The sequence below is a fragment of the Photinus pyralis genome, unplaced genomic scaffold (genome assembly GCF_008802855.1).
Source record: "Photinus pyralis isolate 1611_PpyrPB1 unplaced genomic scaffold, Ppyr1.3 Ppyr1.4_LG6, whole genome shotgun sequence".
NCBI lineage: Eukaryota > Metazoa > Arthropoda > Insecta > Coleoptera > Lampyridae > Photinus > Photinus pyralis.
The window spans coordinates 41,630,911-41,650,667 of NW_022170663.1; the positions used below are offsets into that span (position 1 = coordinate 41,630,911).

A 19,757-nucleotide genomic window follows, 5' to 3' on the forward strand; every position below is an offset into this window, starting at 1 on the left:
ATAGTGAAATCGTTTCAGTCATTTTTTGGAATACAGATTTGTCGATTACCTAAATCATTGTATAAATACAAATCTAAAATGAGGTTATGGACAAATGATAACAAATATTTATGTTCCATTGAGAGCAATTTTCGCATGCATTTCTTCAGTTTCTCGTGCAATACTCGTGCAGCACGAGTTTTGCCAATCGAAAACGCTATTAGAAAAAGTTTGCTCTCGCAGATTAATGGACAGATGGGTTTCTGAGTACATGTAAATCCCAATGCCTACTTCTAAATGAATAACACTGACTCTATTAATTAAATGGTTACATTTTCCAGAAAAACCAATTACTACTTATTACTGTATTAACAGTTGGCTACGGAAACTACATAATTACGCATACACATTATATCTTTAGAACTTCTGTGTGTTAACAGATGGGATTTAAAATTGGCATCCAAGTTGCATACCACACTGAGCACATTTTAAATCTTTAAGGTCGTCTTTTAAGTATTGTGTACTTATATAACCTTTAAAATTTGTACAGCTTATGCAGTAATTTTTAAAATTGACACTAGTATTGGTGGCATATTCACACTGGATCCACTTCAGATGGGTCTTAACTAGATTTGTTATTGGTTGCAAAATCAGACTGGGCACACTTTCAAACTTTGGACGTGTCGTGTGTTAACATATGTGTCTTTAAATTAGCGTTATAATTAGTTGCATACACACACTCGACACATTTAAAAATTCTAGACCTCTTGTGTATTAACAAATGTCTAGTTAATCTAGATTTCAAATTAGTTGTGTAATCACACTCGGCACACTGTATATCCTTTGAAGTCTTGGTTTTGAAAACTCTCGAGGTCTTGGTGTGTGTTAGCAGATGTCTCCTTAACCTAGTTTTACAATTGGTTGAGTAGTCACACTGAGTACACTTTAAATCTTTTGATGTCTTGTGTATCAACATATGGTTCCTTAAATTAGATTTACAGTTAGTTGAGTAGTCACACTGAGCACATTTTAAATCTTTAGATGTCTTATGTATTAACACATGTCTCTTTAAAGTAGATTTACAATTGGTTGAGTAGTCACACTGAGTACACTTTAAATCTTTTGATGTCTTGTGTATCAACATATGGTTCCTTAAATTAGATTTATAGTTAGTTGAGTAGTCACACTGGGCACATTTTAAATCTTTAGATGTCTTATGTATTAACACATGTCTCTTTAAAGTAGATTTACAATTGGTTGAGTAGTCACATTGAGCACATTTTAAATCTTTAGATGTCTTGTGTGTAAAAAGATGTCTATTTAAACTATGTTTATAATGAGTTGCGTAATCGCACTGGGGACATTTTAAACACCTGTGTGTTAACATATGGCTTTTAAAATTGGCAGTATCTTTTGTTGCATATCCGCACTTAACACATTTGAAACCTCTAGAAGTCTTGTGTGTTAACAGATGTCTTTTTAAACTAGATTTATACTTAGTTGTGTAGTCACACTGGTCACATTTTATATCTTTATACGTTTTGTGTCTTAACAAATGACTTTTAAACTTAGCACCAGTATTAGTTGCATATTCGCACAGGATACATTTGAAATCTTTAGATGTTTCATGACTTAATATAGGTGTTTTTAAACTAGATATGTTGTTGGTTGCAAAATCAGACTGGGCACACTGTAAAACTTTCACTGTGTTGTGTGTTAACAGGTGTATCTTTAAAGTAACTTTATAATTGGTTGCAAAATCACACTGGGCACACTTTAAGACTTTCAACGTGTTGTGTGTTAACAAATGTCTCCTTAAAGTAGATTTACAATTGGTTGAGTAGTCACACTGAGTACACTTTAAATCTTTTGATGTCTTGTGTATCAACATATGGTTCCTTAAATTAGATTTACAGTTAGTTGAGTAGTCACACTGGGCACATTTTAAATCTTTAGATGTCTTATGTATTAACACATGTCTCTTTAAAGTAGATTTACAATTGGTTGAGTAGTCACATTGAGCACATTTTAAATCTTTAGATGTCTTGTGTGTAAAAAGATGTCTATTTAAACTATGTTTATAATAAGTTGCGTAATCGCACTGGGGACATTTTAAACTCCTGTGTGTTAACATATGGCTTTTAAAATTGGCAGTATCTTTTGTTGCATATCCGCACTTAACACATTTGAAACCTCTAGAAGTCTTGTGTGTTAACAGATGTCTTTTTAAACTAGATTTATACTTAGTTGTGTAGTCACACTGGTCACATTTTATATCTTTATACGTTTTGTGTCTTAACAAATGACTTTTAAATTTAGCACCAGTATTAGTTGCATATTCGCACAGGATACATTTGAAATCTTTAGATGTTTCATGAGTTAATATAGGTGTTTTTAAACTAGATATGTTGTTGGTTGCAAAATCAGACTGGGCACACTTTAAGACTTTCAATGTGTTGTGTGTTAACAAATGTCTCTTTAAAGTAGATTTACAATTGGTTGAGTAGTCACACTGAGCACATTTTAAATCTTTAGATGTCTTATGTACTAACAGGTGGTTCCTTAAATTAGACTTACAATTGGTTGAGTAGTCACACTGAGCACATTTTAAATCTTTAGATGTCTTGTGTGTTAACAGATGTCTTTTTAAACTATGTCTATAATGAGTTACGTAGTCACACTGGGCACATTTTATATTTTTAAAAGACCTATGTGTTAACATATGGCTTTTAAAATTGGCAGTATCTTTTGTTGCATATCTGCACTTAACACATTTGAAACCTCTAGAAGTCTTGTGTGTTAACAGATGTCTTTTTAAACTAGATTTATACTTAGTTGTGTAGTAACACTGGTCACATTTTATATTCTTATAAATGTTGTGTATTAACAAATGACTTTTAAACTTGGTACTAGTATTGGTTGCATACTCACACAGAACACATTTAAAACCTTTAGATGTCTGATGTGTTAATATATGTGTCTTTAAACTAGATTTATAATTGGTTGTGAAGTCACACTGAGAACATTTTAAATCTTTTGAAACTTTGTGTGCTAATTTTAACCTATGTTGCTTCAATTGGGTTTTATTGGAGAGTTCAAAATCAGACTGTGAACATTTACCATTTTTTGAAATTTGGGGCGTCTTATTATGTGAGAAATTTTTCGGATATTTGTTTGTGTTTCCAAAAAATTCATCTTCCTGGTCCAAATCATCAAGACTACCATTAGAATAACTCGCAGTGACCGTAATCTCATTAGATTCCTGCTTTAGAGTTGCAGAGACATCATTAGTAAGAAAAACCTTTTTGTCAAGGTATGTATTTATTTCTTCTTCTTGTTTCGGTTCTAGTTTAACAATTGCAGACATCTTCGAGTATAATAAGTAGGTACTCTAAAAACAGAGTTGAATTAATAGCGACCAGAAATCAAATTTTACTGCAACAAAGAAATTGTCATACCTTTATTATAGGGTAAATCACGAGTACTTACACAACATTTCTCATTTATTGATAAGGTTAATGAGTAGAATATCCTTCTATAATGGCTAATACCAATTGTTTATTTATGATTAAAGGATATCTCTGAAGCTAAACGCCATTATGTTGGTATTAGTTCAGTGGCGTAACCAATACCTTCTGTGTACAGTGTTTCACAAACAGAGGCGGCGCACACCCCTGGGGTAGAGGAGAGGGAGGCGTTGTTAAGGGGGCGCGAGATCCCTGATGTATTTGGGGTAAATATTTACTTACCTTTAAAATACTTATATTAGGTATTTCTATGTAAAATTGTATTTGACCAATTCTTACACAGATAAGAAGGTGTCTACAACTTGGTAAATTCACCTTTTTATGCGGATGAAAGCACCGATGTTGCACAAGCACAATGTTGCCAGATGATAGTGTATGTGTGATATACAATATATGGTGCTATAAAAGATAAGATCTCGAATGAACTAAAAACGACCTCAAAAGCCTTTGATGTTATGGATGCAATATCCGACTTGATTGAAAAACATAATATTTTATGCGTCATAACAACTTTTTTTAGCACCGTCAGAAAGTTGAGAAAATTCACCAAGATTTTGTTAATCTTAATAGTATATTATATACCGCGGGACTGAAGTAGTACTTTTAATCCCGAAGGTAAAGTTTATGGCCCGACCGAAGGGAGGGCCATAATTTACCTGAGGGATTAAGACCACTACTTCAGTCGCAAGGTATATACGATATTTTTCGTACTTCCGAAACTGAAACACTTCATCTGTATGGAGTTAGAGAACGCGTTCTTTAAAAAAATCGCTGCTCAACAAGTTACCATAGGAACTGTCATTGCCAGTGTCATAATTTTGATGGTGGGTGACAAAATAATTTTTCGTACTTCCGAGACTAAAGTGACAACTTCACTCCATTATGACATGTACTGAAGTGTCACTTTTTGTCCCGCCGGGATTAAATTTTGCGAAAATCCCGGAAGGATGAAATTACTAACAAAACAATTTCAGTAGGTTGTTCCACATTTTGTATGCGGCACTACTTCTTAAACGCATCGTACTGCTGTTCATATAGTTTTTTGGATTTCGGTGGTATCAATTCTTTACCTACTTTGGCTGCTTTTTATCAATATCAAATACACCTTTTTGCCCTCCCGAGATTAAACTTGCTACTTTAGTCTCTGGGAATAGGGAGTAAAGTTGATCTTTTAATCCCAAGGGATAAAAAGTGTTCCCATAACAACCAAAAAATGAAGCGAATTTGACAAGTCTTGTCCATATTTATTTAGCTATATTAACGTTTATAATACAATTTTCACAATTATGTAGATTAATGATTGGAGCAACATGTTCACCTCTTATTTCTTTAATAGCAACGTTTGCGCTGGTGCTACTATTTGCATTAACTGTACTCGTACCCTGCTCATGGCCAATTAGAATTTTTTCTGCCGTTTGAATTTTGTTATTCAGGGAATTTTCAACATACCCTTCAGCCACTGTTGCAGACCTCCATCCGCCATGACGTTTAAGAGCACTAACATCAGCACCAGCATCAGCTAGCAACGAGGCGGAGGATCGTCTAAAACAGTGGCCTGTGTATAAATGAGCATCCGAAAGATTCAAGAAAGTAGCGATTTGTCGCGGTAACTTTCCAAAAAAATTTTTTCCAATCGGTTGGACAGTGCACTTATTATCTTTATAATAAACAAAGAATCGGTCATGATTCGTGTTCGGCTTCCTAAGTGACATATATTTTCTGCACAATTCCACAAAGTTAAGATTACTTCTGTCGTTGTTGACAATGGTAAAAGTTCTATCCACATTTGTCTTCGTGTCTCTTATATTAACAACAAGCATATCACCGACGTCGCAAACATCAGTAATCTTTGATGTACACAGCTCATTTCCCCTACATGCCCCAGCGACTCCCAAAGTCAATACAACCTGAAAAGATTACAAAATTACTCAACGTTGTTGGTAGAATATTAACAATTTACCTTGGACAATAGATATTTATCATTTGGAGCATCTTTTAAAAACCTGTCCATTTCTTCTCTCGTGAGCACTTTGGACTTCTTCGGTTTATATCCGTCATTTTGACGTTTGATAAACGCAATTAGTTTTGGAAACCTACTAATGTCGATATTTTTCTTGACCAATATTGTGGCCTTGTGCATTGAGTACAAGGACCATAGCGAAGAAGGTGAAAACCCTTGCTGTTTCTCTTCAAAATAAGCGAGCATGGCATTTTCAGTGTATTCTTGTACAGTTTTACTTGCACACCATTTTTTAAATTCTTCATACCGCTTGTTATATAAATTTTTCGACTTCGTGGGTAAAAGGCTCTCGACCGCTCGTGCAGCTGCCATCTTTATGCCAAGAGGTTCCTTACATTTATTCTCAGTCATGTTTCTTGCTTACTTAAATCACGAAATGCAAAATGGTTCGTTTTATTTACACCTATTACCTTGGTTACCTAACCAAGCTTACTAATGCTTTTTTTAAAAGGTCAATTTCTTTAGGTTCAGTTGAATTGCTGGAAGTTTTTAGTTATCCGGGAGGGCAAAAAATTGCGTATATACCACAGGACTAAAGTGCGATCTAATCCCTCAAGTGGTTATTGCCCTCGCTCGCTCGGGCAATAATTTCCACTCTCGGGATTAAATCGTGCACTTTAGTCCCTTGCTATATAATATACTATTTTGATATCTTTGATCAACGTATTTTCGAAAATGACATTGTTCGGTTGTTTAGCCATAACTTCGCTATTTATAGACCTACAAAGCTCTTTGAAAGGGAAAATTAATCACCATAAAATTCTGCATAATTTTGCCCATTCAAACGGCTTTGTATCTCTTACGGTTTCCGAGTCCCCACCCCATAATGAAAATAAAAAACAACTAACCCTGTAAGTAATTTTTTTAATAAATACGTTTGTAGTAACAGCAGTTTTGATTTTTTAATCGCCATTGGGGGGGGGGGGGGGTGAGCAATTCAATTCAATTTTAATTGTATGAAAAGGGAGCCACGGAAATAAGTTTGGGAACCACTGGTCTAAAATCTAGTATCTAGATAGAAGCAGTATGCTGTCAAGGAATAAGCAATCATAGTGTCTATACTATGAATCACGTATACTTGGGTATGACTCATTGTTAAAATTGAGGTGTTTGGCATACACTCTTCAACTCCTTTACTATTTTTTTTACTTGGTTTAGTGTTATAAGGTTGAGTTGATAGAAAATGGTGTGACATCTCCAAATAAAAGTGAGAATTTTGATTTGATTTATTGCAAATTTTACAACTCTGAACGTAATTCACAAGGCAAGATTTTCTTCGTCATCAAGTCGATAAAGGATTAATCACCAATGATAAAGCGATATGACGACTGCTTTCCAAGAGCACTGAGTCTAGAATTTTCTAGAAGCTTTTCGTTTACTATATAAGCAACTTGAATTGTGTTTAATAGAAGTTCCAATATCGATGCCGAAGTGATAAATAGTAAAATTCGAGCTTATGTTATAAATTTACATGTTATAAACTTGAGTACAAGTACACGTCAGTGATAAATAATAATAACTGTTTTAAACCAATCTATTTATAATTGCAACGACTTTTTTTGGTCATGAGCAGGATTACGTTTAACCCTATGCATCTTACATATATTTTAATGTAAATAGTAATAACCAATAACCACCATAAACATATCATATGGCTATGGTAACCACTAATGTTAAATCTTAACCCTAATCACTTACTCGTGGCCCGCTGCCGGACGGTGCGTAAGCTATACGAGAAATCTAATTAACATTTCCTCTATTTAAGATATGTGTAGCATGAGCAATAATCGACTTGCACGTGAATATTTGCTATTGGCATTCTCATATGTATTTTTTAGGTTACCGGAGGCTGGAGTAGAGCCACACCATTTTGATGTTTCCTAAGTACATGCAATTTATCATTTTACGAGTTATTTTATTTCAATTGATGTATTTTATGTGTTTTTGTACTACATTGCTTTATCATGTTTTCCACTTGCATTTATGATGTCTCGTGTGTTTTATTTTTATGAATTGTTTAGCTGTATTTGATCCGATTAACTCACTTTTATCGTACAATCTGAGATGTTTTATTTGTGTATTTTCTCTTGCATTTTGTTGCTGTAGTTCATTTATTTAATGCATTTGTGTGGGCTATGCCGGGTTTTGTCCCGTAGAAGGTTTCCCTGGTATAGCCTTGTTGAGTGCGTAATATATTTATTTGTTCTTGTGATTTCTTCTCGGCTTGAGAGACCCCTAGGATCATTACAGAGGTTTGGATGGCTGTATACGCTGGGGTATGCGGTGGTATATCCATACTAATAACCGGCAAATTTGGGGCTACTCTATACAGCTTAGAGTAACAGAAGAATGGTGTAGGGAACACTCCTTGTCCATGAACCCTACAAAAACGGAGCTAGTTCTCTGCTATTCCAAGAACACCTCTAATTTTCAGAATCAGTGAAATATCTAAAAATCACGCTTGACAAACAACTGAATTGGAGCAAACATATCCAGCTCAAAGCCGAAAAAGCAAATAGGGCTTTCTGGCAAAGTCGCTGCGCAATTGGGAGACTTCGGGTACCATAACCCGAAGACTGTATTGTGGCTGTACACTGCTGTGATCAGACCTATGCTCTGCTGTGGACCAATTGTCTGACATGCTGCCAGACTGTGACCAGACTCTCCACAACTGTAGCACTTCTTAATCATGTGCAAAGATTTGCGTGCCTTGCTGGCGCGATGCGAACAACTCCCACAGCCGTCATGGAGGCCCTTCTGGATCCGCTTCCACTTGATCTCCACGTGAGAGAGCAGGCCACTCTGGCATCCTTGCGTCTTAAAAATAAGGGATTATTGAATAGCAGAGGTATTGAAGTGGGCTAGTCGAAGCCTGGGCGAGGCGATTGCCTATCCTAGAAGGGCGATCAGACTCAGTCACTCCCCAATTCATATATTAGGGAAAAACTTTCACATCTTTCCTGATGAGGATGTGGCATCCCAACTAGACATATTCATCTTAATGGATAGATCTAAAACAATTTAAGGAACAGACACTGGTATTTATTCCAAAGAGTTGAACTTCCATATCCACTAGGCACACTTCCTACTGTATTCCAATCAGAATAATTGATAGGACTAGCACTTGAGGGTATCCTGACTAGACATGACACCGCCAATTAGAGCCGCCTCCCCTTCCAGCATCCTTAAGATCATCTCACGTATGGGATGGTTTCAGTGACATTGAGAGGTCGGAAGACTCAAATCAGGGAGGTAGTAGAAAGGGCCCGAATTTGAGGCCTACATACGCCGTTGTATCGTAATCCAGAATACATAACGCGGGCAAACCTCAGAAAAGAAAACGAAACTATAAATGTACATTTATTTGCAATTGTGTTTTCAAACACAATTTACGTAATTTTTACAGAACTAACAAATATAAATCACGGTAATTTTAAATAAGAGATAATATTAAATACAACCGTGTGCAGTGTTAGCACTAAATTTTAAACATTAATATTTACATAAAATTAATCTATTGTCACGAACTGCATAAAAACAGCATTATTGTGCGAAACTTAAATTAAGCCTGTTAATAGATTTTTATCCAATATAAAAACAACCAATAACAGTTAGATAAAATTAAGGGGGGGGAGGGAGGTTTTAAATTCACAAAACAATTTTTAAATGCATTCCATTATACAACTAATTTTTTAAGTTAAAATTAAAGCAATAAAATTGCAATATCAGACTAGAGTAATACATTGCTAAAATTGCTGAATTGTCAAGAGAACTATTAGGTACTAATTACTGTGTCAAAAGGCGTTGTTATTGTACTGTCGGACTAAATAAAATGCATCTTGCGTCGTTAAAAATTTGTTGAATTCTTCTAATCGGCTTGTTCTAATTAAACAAAAAGAAACGGGTATTGCACCAGATCAAAGCAAATGCACTAAAATTAGTCAAATACAGTCTGTACAACTTAACAACGTAAAATTTACACTAACGCCTAATAGGCCATGAATTATTTACATCCACACAACGAACAATTTGTGAAAATGTAAAATTTCCCCAAGTTTAAAAATTTGAGCCGGTTGTCACAAAATGCGCTTACTTTATTTTAAAATGTCACCTAAACTAAAATTAAAACTAATCATAAATCACGATTTCATGGCAGATATGCTTACAATCCGAAAACGTTGAATACCGATTGATATTATAAATAATTATGAGAGGTATAAAATGTTTACATATTGTAAGCCACATAAATAGGATCGAGTTGGTCAGCTAGAAAGCCATCTCTGAGATGCATACGTTGCTTTTCACCTCGAGAGTTTATTGGCACAACACCTGGATCAACGACTACCACTACTCCTACTATTAAATGATGCTCCTCCAGAACGGTATTTGTCACTAGGGGAACTAAATCCAAAGCTTCGCTTTCGTTACCATCTAATTCAACCACTACTACTAACAAATTGGTCCATGTAAACACAGCACTGAAAAAATCATTGTCAAATTAGTGTTACACAGTGAAAAAGCTGGAAATGCAAAGATCTAAAAGGGTATGATTGCATCTGATTCTACACCAAAGGTGCATCTTTAAAGCCTCCCTGCCTCATATGGCGCAGACATTCCCCTTCTTACAACAGTCATTTGTTTTTGTAATTATCCGAGATTTGTTTGAAATTTGCAAATGATCATTGAAATTCATTAAAGACAGTGAATCTCATGTATTTAGTTAACGTCAACCAACTGCCGATTTCGGTGCACAGTGGATGTGTCGCCTTATTGATAAAGTCTGTGGGCCCAGTTGTTTTGCGTGACGACTTCCACATGTTTGTCTAACTTTTATTATTTCTAGAGATTATTTCCATTGTAAATATTGTAAGCACATTTCAAATGGACCGCTTGAACGTCTAGAAACGCTATGGATTTTTCATAGGTCCAATGTTACTCTTTGGCATTGATTCTGTGTCTGAATTAAAATGAACTCTTTGACTTTTTCCTAAATGATTTATTTACTAAGTGTATTTAGAATTAGAAGACTTTAAAAACCGCCCAATTGAGTTTCAAATTCATGATAGGTATGCTTTTGAAACCACACATTAAGAAATCATCACAAAGATATCGTAGTGAATATTTCAAAGAGGCGCCATGACAGATGAGTCATCGGTGATAAACAACGAAGGCGGATGTGACGCAATCTTTCCGGGAAATATGACGTGTTTTGTTCTAGAACATTCCAGAATACTCAGGAGCGTTCGGAAGCACTCGGGAGCGTTCGGAAGCACTCGAGTACGCTCGTGTTTGCTATACAGCGTGTTGCATCGACAGGCGGGACACAGGAAATCCCATGTAAATTTTAAAAAGGGTAATTATTGGCTTCCCTAATTATTTTAGAGGAAACATCTATTTAGGTTATTTGAAGAGCATTAAAATCCGCATCCTTATTCTATCAACTGTTTATTTTGTGGGTATTGGCCTGTTCAGGTATTGAGCAGCAAACATGTCTGATACTTGTTGATAACTATTTCCTTGATAATACCACTTAATCATCAATACTTTCTCTTCAGTTGTGTAATTCATGGCTAATAATAGAAATAAAGCATTAAATTTCAGTATGACAACTTCATTTGACAATCAACCTTTACCTCAATTATTCCCTGTAAATACGGGCGATAAGAAAGGAGAAATTATAAAATATTTTTGGGAATATCTCGTTAAAGGGCTAACCAAAAACATCGAAAGTTAGATTTTTCAACTCGACCTCCTTCAATTTACATGGGAATTCCTATGTCCCGCCTGTCGATGCAACACGCTGTATAAGCAAATCGAATTGCGTTTCAGTGAGTTCCTCCGAAGTAATAAATAGTTCGCGCCGTTATAACCAATATTTAAAAGCTCAAATTGTGTTTTTTTGCTCTCGCCAGCTTTCTAATACCTTTCCAGAACGTTTTCCGAATATTTGTAGACCGTTTTAAAGGATAAACGTACTTAAAATGTTCCGGGAAAAATTGGAAAAGACCTTAACACCCTAGAAAAGCGATGGAGAAACTATATACCTAATTACCTACACCTCCTGAGAAGGGGCTTTTCTACTAGAGCATATAAAACCGCAGAAACGAATTTAGAGAGCCGTACATCATCAGTTTGACGTGAGTTTGGTGTCAAATGAAGTGCGATTTAATTAAAATGAATTTTAAAACGGTCCCAGATTTTTAAGATAACAGCGGATCGAGTAATAAAGTTGTCATCCGAGTACGCCGGCCGACAGGAAATTCCGATGTTCCCTTTCTGCATTCTGTTTTAGATTATTCGCCAATGACCGACCGCCCGGCCGTTCCCTGGAGTTTTCCGTCCCCGTTCGGCTGCAGCTTCTACTGTTTGGTTTAGAAATTTTCCCTTTCGTTTTAATTATTGTCGTTTGATTTAACTTTATTTTTGATCTTGCTAAATGGACCGTTTAATTGAAAGTAATCGATTAGCGCGTTTGAATACTGCCAAAGCGCTCTTTTTAAGCCCTTTCTAGACCTAGGAATTTATGAAAAAAGCTTTGAAGTTTCTCAAGGACTACAAATGCTCTAAAAATGTTTAATAATGACTTAAGTGACTCTGGTCCTTTCCAGAGCGTCCGAATGTATGTTCTCCAGAGCATTCTATCGCTCTTTTACAGCTTTTAGAAGCCTTTCCAGAGCTTCCTGGCTATTTCCAAAACTATCTACCCTCGTATATAGTCCATCCGTTATTACTATTCCGATATGTAATTAAACCCACTAAATGCAGTGCTAACTTTTTTTTACTTCACGTCGTCGATTTAATATAAAAAATTTCCCAAACAAACTGCAACGCGTTATTGTTGACGTGCAGAATAAGAATGAATAAAGTAAGGTACCGCAACGGTTAAGCGATTTTAGCTCGTATCGCTTACGTTAAAGAATGTTTATTGAAGTAAATTTCGCTTGCATGGCATGGCATCAAGTAGGCGTAAACAACATTGCTGTAAACAAAAACTGGATGCAAGCGAAATTCAGTTCAATTAATATTATTTGACGTAACCAATACGATCTAGAATCGATTAACCGCACCCGCAACCGCACTTTGTTCATTCTTATTATGCACGTCAACAATAGCGCGTTGCATGTTTGTTTAAGAGAATTATTTATATTAAATCGACGACGTGAAGTAAAAAAAAGTACACGCTGCATTTAGTGGGGTTAATTACATATCGGAACAGTAATAACAAATGGACTATATCCCTCAAAAAGATCCAGAAAGCTCGGAAAGGCGTCTGAAACGCTGTTGAAGGGACTTAAAAAGCTGGAAAGGTGCAAAAACGCTGTAAAATGCACGTATAAAATTCTCACTTAAACTTAGAAACTTTCTATAGCTTTCTAAGTGCTTTTCAATACCTTCTAGGCGTTTCTAAACCTAACGTAAACTACCCGAGTCTAGCAAAGTAACAAACTTGGTTTGCGTCGGGTTTCAAGACGAATCCGTATAATCAAGGTATACGGAAGATTTAATGCGAATTACAAGGGAAAACTGTGCCACTAATTCGACGAAGTTATTGCCGAGTGTGCTCTTAAACTCATAGTGAGTCAAGTAAAGCTAAGAATCAGATAAAAATGTCAGGTCGTCAAAGTTTATAGGCGAATTTATTACTATAATCCTCAGTGATGGATGTTAAAAGCGATCTGAGGACTACCAGCCCTCACTGCAAACCGTGCACTCTCTATAACGACTGCTTTTCACAAAACACAATCAGACAGTTTGAGATCTTTGATAAACTTGCATTATAAAAACTAATAAAAAGACTCACCATTCAGCAATTTTCTTGTGACATCGTAACACACTGTTTTCAATATCGATGGGGTGATACCTCATGCCTCTCAAAACAATCGTTTCATCCAGCGCTCCCACCACAAAAACGGCATCTTGAAGTTCCCCGGCGTCGCTCGTCGCAAGATGCTGTTGAGATCCTAAAGATTCAGTATCACTTTCGTTCAGTCCTAGCCTCGTGTTCTCCTCAGTGTGGCAGCTTGATGAGCACTCAGTTCGTCTGAGAAATCCCAAGTAGCCGGTTCTGGCGTACACCTCACCCGTATTATTCGTGACGAGACGCGCGCTAAAGTGGTCGGCGTAGTCGCTCTCGTCGCCGTAAATCGTAAAATACCCGCTAGCCGAATGCCCGCTTTGCACCCAAATTTCGCCCAGGTGCGAGTCGCCGCACTGTCCCTTGGATTCGGGATTGGCGATGAGAACCTTGACACCGGGTAGCAACTTTCCGCTTTCGATCAGGCACAAGCTGTGCGGGCTGCCGCGTTCGACTAACGTAACCCTATCGTTTCGTAAAGCTCGCAAGTCGACGTATACTGTTGAGGGTTCCGGACTCGAGGCGCCTTGAAGACAAATCGCCACGTTCACCCGGCATCCGAACGACGTCGAAACGGCCCTCGGACTCAGTCCTAGCGCGCTGAACAACTTTGAAAAACTAGTGGTAAGATTAATTCTAGGTCTCTCCTCCGCGACCACGACGCACGTGCGCACGCAGGCTAGGGACACGCCGCGAGTTTTCAGTTGGTTGACGGACGAGCCCAGTCCTTTTGTGCATAATTCCATCACGCCATATGAGCAAAACGTATCACGAACTTTGTATTGGCTTACGGCCGTCAGCCATAAACCCGGGTTTACTTCTACTTCCGAAGGTGGTATTAATATTGAATGATGTCCCGAATATATACTACTTAAACACCTGCAAATTAGATACGATTAGTAGTACGCTTCGATTAAAATATAATAATATAATGAAAAATAATAATAAAATATAAAAGAACTAGAGATTTGTAAAAGAGTCATTGAAAGTCGATATGAAGTTTAAAAGGTAATTTTTCATTTAACATTGATTAATTGAATTAAAGACAAAATAACTTGCACGTAGCTTTTATGATTCACAAAATTTGTGTGTAGAATGAATGCTTTCTAAATTCCCATGCATGTTACAGCCGCTAGGGTGTAATTTAAGGATATTTCAGTGGTGTCTATGCCACCTGGTACATCTGGTCACGCCCTCAATTGTGCCACTTGAATTAAACCTAGCGCCATGAAGGTTACACCATAGTGAAATTTTAAGAAGTGGAGGAGGGGGGGTTAAACTTAAGGTTTTCAAAAGTTCCGTTTTTAAACATGTTTTTTGCACTACACTGTACCGTAATTATGCACTCAAACGCGTCGTAAACAGAAATTTTTGCGCCATAATATATAAGTAACGAGCGCCTTACTTTTTTAATATGACTATCATATCTCAAGTGGGGGGATAGGGGGAGGGGGGTGAGCTAGGAAAACAGTTAACGGATCCCTCTACAATAAAATTTGAATGTATTGAACTTACCATAATGCAAATCCTAACCCGCAGTACGGATCTAGACAGAGCGCTATGTGTCTACTGGGATACAATTCGCACGCAAGTTTCATACTTCTACACAGATTCGTAACGGCGACGTGCGACATTTTTATTCCAGCCAACATTCCGGTCGTAGAAACGCTAAAATCCAAGTACGCCAGCATTTCGGCGGTCGGAGCACGATACGCCACCGGCAGTTTCTTCTTTGGCATGTCGTCCGTGTCCAAGATCGGCGGCCACGATTTTAAATCGACCACGTTGCTCGCCTCCTTTGACCGCAAGAGCTTTATGACCGCCTGCGAAGAGAGCACCAAGATCGACTTTGAGACGTCGACGATCATTCGAACGGTCGGCAGGGTCGTTTGGAGATTTTGTGGATGAGGTGGTCGAATGGTGACGGGAACTGCGCCGACGTACAAACATCCGTAGAATGCGCAGATTAAATCTAGACCGGGTGGGAAGATGAGCGCCACGTGATCGCCGGTGTTAATGCGCCCCTTTTCGCTTAGAAGGTTTCCAATTCGCTCCGCTTTCTTGTGCAATTCGGAACAGCTGAGAACTTTGGCCGCCGCCCCTTTACTATTCAAAAGTGTGAATAGTACGTGATCCGCGGTGCTATGGGCTCTCCAACGTAGCAGTTCCGATATAAATTGATACTGCAAAGCAAAGCGATAGAGAGAGGGAGGGAGACCATTAGAGCACTTACCCTTTTATTAGAATCACTTTCTTCGTCATGGAGGCCCATATCTCTACCTTGTGCGCTAGCGAGGCGATTGCCTTGCACCAAGTTACCGACGATAACAGACGCAGGGCCCACGTCTGAAACACAGTCGGCTGCTGAAAGCCAGAGGAACAACATGCTATAGCATCACTCAAGCTCAAGCTGCCAGGTTAGACAAAGGCCAAGTACAAAAAGTCCAATGTGAATTAAACCAAAACAAAAAAAAGTTCGTACATGACCAATAATGTTTTCGAGTTAAAGACGTTAGTCGTAATCGTGCAATTTATGCTGCACACAATACAACAATAGGATGGTGACAATGTGCTTGTTAGTCATTACCTAACTAATTTAAAAGAATATGGAACTGCTACAAAATCCACCAAGTTACCATAAGGCACAAGGAGGTGGGTTGGTTAGACAGCAACCAGCAACACGATGATCCTGTGTGAAACTGTATGATATAACAAAATAATTTAGTTGCCACCCTGATCTTAACACATCAAAACACTATCAGGGGTCAGTACCAGTCTGTTCAAGCAAAGAGTATGTAGTCTTTGGTTCCAGTTTAAATTTCTATGTTGGTTTTAACAAAAATAATTGCCATTCCTTTGCATATTTTGTCTTGAAATTCAGACCCAGTTTGTAATAGACCATGTAAACCAATAGAAACTTCTGAACTTAACCAGGTATGTAAAAATGTGCTTAATTAATATAACTTCCAATTCAGGCAAGTCTGCAGTTCACCACTTTTCTATATACAGCGTAAATAAATTGTAAATTGTAATAAAGCACTCATGTTTCTACCGATTTTAGTGGCCACTCTGTAGATGAACACCCGGTATCTAGAGGAGCTTCGTTACGCATTGACGTGCCAAAAATATTTATATTGTTCCTAGAAGTTGAAGATAGAAGGCAAGGGGAATTGATTTAATTTCTAGAGTTGATTTTACCCTCCGCTGTAATTAATCCGCCGTTTGCAACCGTTCCCGCCAAGATCTTTCAATTATTTTTGTTGCGTTCGAAAGCTCTTATCATTTAGAAGACGAGGCAAATTAATATTTTAGGATTTCGTTCAACCATTATTAGCAGGTCAATTAAGACGAGCATTAAAACTGCAAGGTAATGCATGTGTACGCCCATATCAGTTATGGTAAGCGACCTTTTATGCCGACCTGAGGAATTCCAATTAACAATGAGCCTTACTGGACTACCGACTTTAGAAATTTCAATCCGGTCGATTAATTAACAATTAATTAATTAACTAATTAACAGTAGCTAAATAAATGCGTTGCAAGAAACAGCACCCGATTAAGTTGGCGAAGGTCTCAAAAGAGTTTTAAGACCAATTACCAATTTTTAGGACGTCAGCAAGCCGCACAATGAATTAAAAAAGTTTTAATTTTTGGACGGTATTAACTGCATACGCTGGCCTGCCAGGAATTTCCTACTTTCCCTCTCCGTATTTTGGAAAGTTTATATAGGTAAGGTAAACGCTTAATTTAGAGGGAATCTTTTGCCTTTTCCAAATTTAATTATTGTTGTATAAACTACGCCTTGCCAACGTTTCTTGGGCTTCAACATGGCCAGCTAAGAATGCGAGGTACTGTATATGAGAACCTATCCATCGTGGATTCTTGAGATAAAAAAAGTTATTACTAAAACGGCCACGAGAAAAACCTGGAAAATATTTTTAAGTTTCTGAAATGGCCGCTAGGGAGCGTACCTGCAATCTGGAGTCTAAAAAAGTGATGTTTCGTTGAATTCCACTATATTAACCTAACAAAAAAATACCCGATCTTTGAAGTAGACAATAATCTGAACCTTTTTTGTTTGACAATTATTGCTGTATCTCTAAAAATGACGTGGTGGGGGGTTATTCAAACGTTTTCCGTAAAGAACACCCTGTATCTTCGAAACGGCCGAGCCGATTTTAACAAACTCGGGTTAATTGAAAAGAGTTATTCTTCGGCTACAAATATTATAATATTTGATGTTTTGTTAGTTTCACATATCGCCGCTTGAGGGCTTTTTTCGACATTCCGACAGAAATGGAAAAAATTTAATGCATTGGTTCGATTTTTTTTCATGAAAAAGTAGCTAAATGATGCCTAAACAAGCTTGCGAAAACCGCATCTCGCCGCTCATGAAAAAAAATCGAACCAATGCATTTAATTTTTTTTGAGAAAATTAACCATTTCTGTCGGAATGTCGAAAAAAGCCCTCAAACGGCGATATGTGAAACTAACAAAACTTAATATTTGTAGCCGAAGAATAACTATCTGGAATTAACCCGAGTTTGTTAAAATCGGCTCAGCCGTTTCAAAGATGCATGGTGTAATAATTGTCAAACAAAAAAGGTTCAGATTATCGTCGACTTCAAAGACCGGGCATTTTTTTGTTAGGTTAATATAGCGGAATTCACAGAAACATCACTTTTTCAGATTCCATAAAGTCACTAAATATAGAAAGTACCGCAATCCATTGGGCTCGTGTGGTAGAGAGAGAACGCATGATTTTTGCCCAAAAATGGCGGAAGTTACCAGATTCTAGTAACTTTAATGTTAGAGATTGTTCCACCTGTTTGGAGATATCTGTATATATTTTTATAAAACATGACAGTACTATGAAGTTAGGTTATAAAAAATGACAGCTATTCAGATTTTATTTGTCAATTTTTTTAAGGTGGCAGCAAATTTGCCCAAAAATGGCGGATGATTGCGGTACTCTTAGACAAGGAAAGGCGGTACTTTTTATATCTAGTGACTTTAAGATTTCAGTAAAGTCACTAAATATAGAAAGTACCGCAATCCATTGGGCTCGTGTGTTAGAGAGAGAACGCATGATTTTTGCCCAAAAATGGCGGAAGTTACCAGATTCTAGTAACTTTAATGTTAGGGATTGTTCCACCTGTTTGGAGATATCTGTATATATTTTTATAAAACATGACAGTACTATGAAGTTAGGTTATAAAAAATGACAGCTATTCAGATTTTATTTGTCAATTTTTTTAAGGTGGCAGCAAATTTGCCCAAAAATGGCGGATGATTGCGGTACTTTCTATATCTAGTGACTTTAGATTTCAGATTGCAGTTACGCCCCCTAGCGGCCATTTCAGAAACTTAAAAATATTTTCCAGGTTTTTCTCGTCGCCGTTTTAGTAACTTTTTTTACCGCAAGCCTCTACGATGGACAGGTTCCCAGATACAGTACCTCGCATTCTTATTTGGCCATCCTGTACCTAATAATAATGGGCCAGTCTGTATGCGTGAATTTCAATTTCTTTAGGCGTAAATGTAGTCGTTAACTCAGGATGAACACAATTTCCATCATGTTATTCGAATTTGAAGTCAATGTGATTTTTGTTTTGTTTTGATTTTTGATCAGTTTTCCTGTCTTAAAAGATGAGGAACATCTGGAAATATTTGCGTAGTATTTGTGGTATCTCAGGTCGTGCGATAAGAGCGTTATCGCTGTGTGAACTAATAAAGTTTGGTTATAAGCGGATTTCGCCGTAAGAAAACCTAGACGTTATATTTAACGACGCAGTAATTTTAATAAGGAGATGTTTTGGAAAGTTGAAACAAAAGGGAAATTGTTTTAAATAGAAGAGACGGACGTTAATCATAGCTTTTTTGATGGTGGACGTTAATCGCTGCTTTTTGTTTAGTGGACGTGAAAACGCAGCCATATTTGAGCGTATTTGTTGTAAAACAGTTAATTTTGCCGTTATCGAAGCTTTCTGCAAGACAGTTTTGCCGGTTATCACGTTTTAAGGAAGTAAGTGCTACGAGTATTAATAGATTTAAGTCGTCGTGATATAAGTGAATGTTTAAGTCGAATTAAAGAAGTGAAGTTTACAAAGAAGTTGTTGTTTCCCAGTATCGTGATTCATACGCAGCGCCGTGTAAACGGGGAGTAAGGTAATTATGATTTTTTTTAAATTAATCTGTTCTATCGACCGCTCGTTGCGTGGTATTTGTCTTCTGGCCCTGGGTGCATATTTTTCTTGCAGCTGATTTGATTGATTTATGTCAAATTACTTTGTTTTATCTGTAAATGGTTAGTTTTGTGTTTAATCGAGCCCACAGTCGCCCCAGATAAAAGTTCTCAAGATAAAATTTTGTAGTG

At 37.1% G+C, this 19,757-nt stretch overlaps 2 protein-coding genes across 11 annotated transcripts in view; both read right to left on the reverse strand.

The window, feature by feature from the left end:
- Positions 1-266: 266 nt before the first annotated feature.
- On the reverse strand, positions 267-3,597 carry LOC116174946 (zinc finger protein 729-like). Of its 2 annotated transcripts, none has more exons than XM_031492986.1 (2): positions 3,469-3,597; positions 267-3,370 (listed from the first exon to the last, which is right to left on the reverse strand). In XM_031492986.1, exon 2 carries the CDS (start codon positions 3,344-3,346, stop codon positions 647-649), a length of 2,700 nt encoding a protein of 899 aa, XP_031348846.1. In that variant the 5' UTR covers positions 3,347-3,370; positions 3,469-3,597; the 3' UTR covers positions 267-646. The 2 variants fall into 2 exon arrangements, with proteins under 2 accessions (XP_031348846.1, XP_031348845.1); XM_031492985.1 differs by having other exon boundaries at positions 3,438-3,553.
- Positions 3,598-8,955: 5,358 nt separating this feature from the next.
- The window catches only part of LOC116175089 (disco-interacting protein 2), a 128,277-nt gene continuing 117,475 nt past the window's right edge, over positions 8,956-19,757 (reverse strand). For 4 of the 9 annotated variants that reach the window (XM_031493168.1, XM_031493167.1, XM_031493170.1 and 1 more), the window contains 4 exons: positions 15,615-15,745; positions 14,897-15,564; positions 13,328-14,260; positions 8,956-10,004 (listed from right to left, as the gene is read on the reverse strand). In XM_031493168.1, the coding sequence (XP_031349028.1) occupies positions 9,752-10,004; positions 13,328-14,260; positions 14,897-15,564; positions 15,615-15,745 (1,985 nt within the window). In that variant the 3' untranslated portion in view covers positions 8,956-9,751. The remainder of the gene's footprint in view (positions 10,005-13,327; positions 14,261-14,896; positions 15,565-15,614; positions 15,746-19,757) is intronic. The other 5 variants (XM_031493171.1, XM_031493173.1, XM_031493175.1 and 2 more) reach the window with 3 other exon arrangements.

Bases quoted from the DNA above. Each gene is read 5' to 3' on its own strand.
- LOC116174946 (XM_031492986.1), bottom strand. From the start codon at position 3,346: ATGTCTGCAATTGTTAAACTAGAACCGAAACAAGAAGAAGAAATAAAT.